This window comes from Charadrius vociferus, unplaced genomic scaffold, assembly GCF_000708025.1.
Source record: "Charadrius vociferus isolate BGI_N301 unplaced genomic scaffold, ASM70802v2 scaffold933, whole genome shotgun sequence".
NCBI lineage: Eukaryota > Metazoa > Chordata > Aves > Charadriiformes > Charadriidae > Charadrius > Charadrius vociferus.
The window spans coordinates 98,792-105,549 of NW_009647586.1; the positions used below are offsets into that span (position 1 = coordinate 98,792).

At 48.6% G+C, this 6,758-nt stretch overlaps 1 protein-coding gene across 1 annotated transcript in view; it reads right to left on the bottom strand.

The window, feature by feature from the left end:
* Positions 1-6,758, bottom strand: part of ARID3B (AT rich interactive domain 3B (BRIGHT-like)) — a 41,941-nt gene that overhangs the window by 26,649 nt on the left and 8,534 nt on the right. Inside the window, exons 2-3 of the mRNA XM_009880969.1 lie at positions 5,422-5,493; positions 3,739-3,811 (exon numbers count right to left, since the gene is read on the bottom strand). Coding sequence (XP_009879271.1) covers positions 3,739-3,811; positions 5,422-5,493 — 145 coding nt within the window. The remainder of the gene's footprint in view (positions 1-3,738; positions 3,812-5,421; positions 5,494-6,758) is intronic.

Consider the following 6,758-nt stretch of genomic DNA (forward strand, 5'->3'; position numbering starts at 1 on the left):
GGGACGGAGAAGGTCTCCCCCCAGCCTCCTTTTCTCCAGGCTGAACCCCCCCAGTTCCCTCAGCCGCTCCTCATAAGTTCTCCAGACCCCTCACCAGCTTGATCGCCCTTCTCTGGACCTGCTCCAGCACCTCAATGTCTTTTTTGTCGTGAGGGACCCAAAACCGAACACAGCACTCAATGTGGGGCCTCACCAGTGCTGAGTACAGTGCTGATCACTTCCCTAGTCCTGCTGGCCACTCTATCCCCGATACAGGTCAGGATGCTGTTGGCCACCTGGGCCACTGGGCCCACTGCTGGCTCACATTCAGCTGCTGTTGACCAACACTCCCGGGTCCTTTTCTGCCGGGCAGCTCTCCAGCCACTCTGCCCCAAGCCCGTAGCGTCCACGGGGTTGGTGTGACCCAAGTGCAGGATCCAGCGCTTGGCCTTGTTGAACCTTGATGGCCTCAGCCCATCAATCCAGCCTGTCCACATCCCTCTGTAGAACCATCCTACCCTCAAGCAGATCAACAGTCCCGCCCAGCCCATGCCCTGAGCCACAAACTTGCCCATAAAGCAGCTCCTCATGCAGCAGGAGGTTAAAAATAAAGCTTCTGAGAAACAAGACCTCAAGACATCAAGGCTCAGCTTGTCACTAGACACCGGATCAGCAATGGAGATGGAGGGAAGCCACCGCTGAAGCTGCTTATCCCTGCTCGGTTTGAGGGGAGACGACCTTCGGTTCAGGGCTGCAGAAGAGCTGAGAAAAGGGAAGGTGGAAGCGGTAATACATCGTCCCTGGCGAGCTGCATCAGGTCGGTCCCATCGTAGGCCTGGTTCCTAGTTAGTCCTGCACACTAATTGCTCTCATCGGCCAGTCTCCCCTCCTCTCCCCATCTGCCCCTTCAATCACAGCCATGGTGGGATCCATTCGCCTAACCACATACAAGGAATAAAACTTCCAACAAAGGAAGAGTTACAGCTTTCCTCTCATCTCCCTCTTCCATCATTATTGCCACTGAAGGGCCATTTTATCACTTGCAGCTGTGGTCATTCAGCGACAACCTGCTGTGCTCAGAGGCAGATGAGACCTGCACATTTGATCTGCATTAAGCCTGTTTCATGGCTTCACATTTCTAGGTACATTCCTAACAGCAGCACCGACAACCAAATCTTTTCATCCCTCCAACTACTCGGGAGCTCCTGTGAAACCTGGCGTTTATCTTTCACATCAGGCTTTTTTTTCTTTTTCTTTTTTTTTTTTTGGTTCAGCACCAGTTAGCAATCTGTGCCCCAAATCCATCCGCCCCAAACAAGGGTCGGCACTTCTCCGGCTCCTGCTGGACAACAGCAAAATCCCCATTTTTTTTTACACTAGCAACGTTTATTAGCAGAGCTGCTTTCCATTCCCTTCAGACACGAGGTGCAAATTAACCAGCTCTTCACACATCCTAGCTAAGAAACACAGCACTTTGCTCTCAGGTGCAATGAGCCCTCGGTTGTATCCATCTTTGGGAGACTCTTTCAGAACAAGGCAGCTGTTCAGCCTCGTTTGCTTCAGGATGCTCGTTTGGCACATAAAGCAAGGGGAGGAGAAATGAAAGCCTGAACGGTACGCTACGGTAACTTTGCTGTAGAAGCTCCTAGATTTTCGACGATCCCAGAACAAGACACAGCGGGCAAGTCCATCGGCTCACTAGAAACCCAAAGCTCTGCTGTAGATAGCAGCGGGGAGAGCAGGCGTGGGACGAGCGGGCAGTACAGCTTCTGAAAAACCGTGCCAAGTCAACAGACCTCCTCTGCAGTGAGGCACAGCAGCTCCGATTAACCACAGGAGAGAAGCTGCCTCCTATAGCTCAACGTACGCTGTTCAGTTCTCCTGCCAACCTGAAGAACCATAGCTTCCCAGAGTCCTTCTGCCTATTTCTTTTGGAGGTGCCAAAATATAAAGCAAGCCCCGACTGCCTCGTAACCCGCAATCTAACCAGTTCCTGAAAGCAGGGCCAAACATTTCCAGTCCCTCTGGCAGAGGGCTGTCAGTCCACGGCATCTCTCCCCCACGGATGCCGGGCTCTTCTATTTCATTTTCAGCCTTCTAAGCAAGCAAGAAAACAAGGAGAGTCTCCAGAAAACCAACACACATGGAAATGCCCAGATGATTAAAAGCTAAACTCCTACAGCAACCAGCTGGTGACCAGCTCAGTCCCTGCACGGGGAACGCGTCAATTATAAATAATTAAAAGGTAATAGGAAGGAGACACTGAAGTATTAAGCAGATTTCTCTCTAGGTATCTGGAGGTTTCCATTGCTGCCAATCACACCTTTCAGATTATTGTCTGGTCTGTCAGTCATCCCAGCCCTTACACGAACAGGCGAGCTCAGGTTCACATTTGCAACTGAACTAATTAAGCCCAGTTATGCCTCTGCACACCAAAGCCAAAAAACATCAGCAAAACCCAGCTCTAATTTTTTAACCGACTTGGAAGCATAACCTCAACCTGCTGGAGAGGGAAAATTCACACAGGTCAGCTGTCAGCTCGAGCCATGCCAGGAAAAACCGGCACAGACACGAAGAGCAATTGCAATCGCTGCATTTTGGGTAGCCTTTCCTCTGCCTGTGATCTAGTCAATCCACAGAGGGGGACGCACCTGAAGACGCAGGGTTCAAAAGACCACTGGAAATAAGACTCCAGCTCCAACCCAGCAAACAGATCATTTTCAAATAGAGGAGATCTGGTGGGTCTTTATGCTTTATTAAACTCTCTGGGCACACTATTGCTGGTGACACTAAGGCAGTTCCCCTTCCAAATAAGCACAACCTGGCTTGTTTGCTCCAGCACACTCAGAGAGCATTCCGCCACCAGGGAGCAAAAGGTCCTTGATGTCTGGCTCTTCACACCTACCTTCCGCAGACTTTTTTGGAAACAATTAAAAGGTCTATAGCACAATTTCACACTTTTTGTCAGAAGCATCTTTGTCGGAAGAGTCTGTCCGGCCTGGCGCGCTCTGACGAAGACAGCACCACAGATGTTCAAAAACGGATGTTTTATACAATACCACATAGATGTACATTTTTATTATGAATAGTTTGCAACGAGGGAACTGAACTTTGATAACTAGGGGACACCGAGACTTCCGTGACAACCCAGCTGAGCTACTTTACACATGCGTCACCGCTCCTGTAGCAAGGCGAGCTGCAAGTTGCTGACACCACAGGGAGGAATGTGAGAAACCGTGCGCTTCCGCACTCGGTTACACAAAATTACTAAACGGAAACCTGACACATTGTGAGAATCTACAGAAAAACGTGGCTCCTTGTCTACTTTCCCAGTCCCCAGATTGCGCGCCACTACCTTATGCAGACTGTGAAGGCGTTCAACGCTTTGCTTCCGCGTGCCATTGAAATCCAACACGAGAAGATGTGTGATCACGCTACCTGAAGGGGAGACCAGAGAATCCCCAGCCTTAGTTCAAAAATCCTTGGGGATCCAGGCTTCTTGGGCTCTTCAATGCACGGACAACGTCAGTATTAGGTAGGAGGGTAAAGAAATAGCCGTGAAATTAAGTTACAGGGCAGAAGAGTTCTTTCCTGCTGCGCTCCTTCTCTCCCAAGGCAAATATCTCAAGTCTCACCTCTGCTCTTCCACCTGACCTGCCAGTTCAAGGGCCGGACTTGTTCTTTCAAACTCAGGAAGGAAGAATTCAAATGGCAGCAGTGCCCCTCTGCCCTGTTTTACCCTACTGCGTTCAAACTCACCCCTCTTCTGCATGAAGATGAAGAGGTCATCCAGGAACTCCTTCCGTTCAGGGTCACTATCCAGTTCGTAGAGCTGGGGGAAAAGATAAAAAAGAAGGCACAATCCATAATGAGACAGAAAATAAAGTTAATAATTCTATCAGCTTCTTCCAACGGGTGATCTGGTGTTTGTACTGGAGGAGTGAAAGGCAGCTACGGGCAGAGAGGCAAAACAGGGAAGGATTCCTGAGCGATTTGGTGGACAAGGCTGCGGTGGTCGTTTGAGGACCCTCGTTACGGCTTGCCTCGCTCGGCCCCTCAGTAACTCGTCCAGGCAGAGCAGAGACTGGCCCCCCTGAAGGATTCAACTCGGCCAACAGCACTGCTACAGAGCGGCGTTTGAAACCACCTGAGAGCAAAGGGGCGAGAAACTATTAAGATAAGTCGGAAAGAAAGAGCAGACAACCAAAAGGAAGGTCCCAGTGGTTCAGGGCAGGTTAGCGGTCCGTACCTTTGAGGCACCAGGGAGGTAAACTTCTCTGCAGCTTCTGCTAGCCTCACGATTCTCTCCTTCAGGGATTGTCACGTAAGTGACAAACTCCAAGTCCCTTGAAGGAGGAGATGAAAGGATAGAGCTTTCCTGTAACTAGTCATGCCCGGCAGGAAAGGCTCCTCTAAACTAAGCCAAAACACCTTCAAAAAACACCAGAAACCAGCCTGGAACCAATTTGCTGCAGAAATCATTTCACCAAAAGGCTTAAAAACCCAAGCATTTAAAATAAAGTTCCACAGGCAGCTTATTCCAAAGGAGAGGCACTGTACTCTGGCTTTATCCACTGATTTTTCAGAAGGAACAGGCACGAGTCTCATCTTACAACTACCTCTTGAACAGAAAAATCTAATTTTCACCTGTCAAGAATCCTGTGAGACCACCAAACAACAGGCTGAAAGGGCTGGAGTCAGTCTCTCGCCGAGATATGGGAGGATATAGAACAAGACAGAAGATGACGCTGTACACAAAGAAGAATTCAATTCCTTCTCTCGTTTGCATTTAAGGAGAATCCTGCATCACTCCAGGGAACGTTTTTGCTGGTTGTAGCTACTCTTGTGGAGCAGCTCAAGGGAAAAGCAAAGATTCACTGGGAAATATCTATTTCAGCCTCTCCTTAGGTGCTGCTAGCTACTTGGTATTCATCTAGTCCACACACAAAAAAAAAAAAAAAAAGGGCTTTTTGGGCTCATTTCCTGTGAAGCTCTCTGCTTTCTCACACACTGAGCTCTGGGAAGAAAATGCACCAGTGTATTTGCAGAGCAATTAGCTGCACCCTTTCAGAAAGAGCCAGCTTAGTTTAAAATTAATTCCTCCGGCTGATGTGACACACAGCTGCCACATTCAAATCCACGACCACAATGCTAATCAGGTTCAAGAAACAAAATACTCTTCCCCCAGCTGGAGAAACTATTGACTAAGATTTTAAAATGTCACAAGTCTGGTTATCAAGTCTTAGTACAAACTATATTCCAGTGACCAAAGGCAACAAAATAGCCCCAAACAGCCCAGGAAAATAGCAGGTTTGTAGGCAGAGGGCTGCAGGACCAAACAGTTTTCTCACAATTCCCTACAGAGGAATAGTGAGGGCTCTGTAGTCACCGTCTGTCACGGATCAGGGGAAGGATTCCCCAAATCCCCATGATGGGACTGACCTTGGCAAAGTCTCGTGAAATTTCTCTTCCTCGGCATCCATCACCTTCATCATTCCAGGTCACGTTGCCGTTCTAGGGAGAGAGAAATGAAAGGGTGAACGGATGACCAGGGAAAGGCTTTGTGGACAGTTCCAGAAAGCTCGCAAACATGCAATTTTAGGCACAAACACGCGCGCAAAAGCAGCCGCTGGCTTCGACCAAGATGACTAGAAAGACGGAGAACACCTGTACATTTGTCACAGCACGCTTTCCTGGAATCTCTGATGCTCAGCCTAAAAAACGGGACATGGCATTTCACCTTCTAGGCAACTACTGAAGGGAGGGGAAGTTTTTCAGCTCTAAGATTTTTCGTGCAGAAATGTATCTAAAAAAAAAATAAAATAAAGTGCTGTTGACACCAGGGAAAACCATTCCAGCGGAAAGTCCTCAACACCTTCCCCAGCCGCCTGCCCTCATCTGCTAAACAGAAACACGCTAACCTCTCCGTTGCAGGTGCTTTGCTGTGATGAGGTTCCAACACCTAAGCAGAGAGGCGCTGCTTTTGCTCTCCATGTCCACCTTTTCACCAAGTGGACATCCTAGAGCCCCTAGTGAAAGGTGCAGGTGTCACCCAGCCATCCTTTCTGTTCGCCAGGTGACACCAAACACATTGGGAAATGTGTCTGTCCTCCCCCCGGCTTGCCCACAAACCCAAAACCAGCGTACCCCAAAGAGAGAGGGAAATAATCCCATTGGAAAGCTTCTGGCCAACCCTTACGCTCCTGGATCTGGATTTTCCTCGAAGAAATGGAAAGCTCGGCTTTGCTGGATTAAAGTTCATTCTTCTTAGGCATTAAAAGGATTACTCTAGTTAGGCCTATTCTACTTGGTAAATCATCATCCTGAAATGATCACCGGGGCTGGAAACCAGCTGTACAGCAGGATCAGGACCAGAAGAATGATTCTGGAAGAACTGTCTGAAGCACGTTTAAACCATAAACTTCGTAAAGCTCCGATAGAGCAAGTGCTCCAGAGCCACTCAAGGAAAGAGAACAGCCAAATCCACCCGGAGAGGGACCTCGGACTACCCTGTCCCGATAAACACACAGCATCCTAACACAGCTAGAAAAGCACTGAAGATAGCCAGAGGTTATTTCAGCACCAAAAAAAAGAAGCACACGAATTAGAGAGGTAGTCCAATATCTGAAATCTTGGAGTCATCTGGTTGTGACACATACATTGAATTAGAGAGATGAATAGCTCTTGTCAAGGCCAGGCAAAGCTACATTTCCCCCTTTAAAAAACACTGCAGTGAGCTGCCCTAATGCCTGCTGATTTAGTTTGAGCCAGTAATTCCT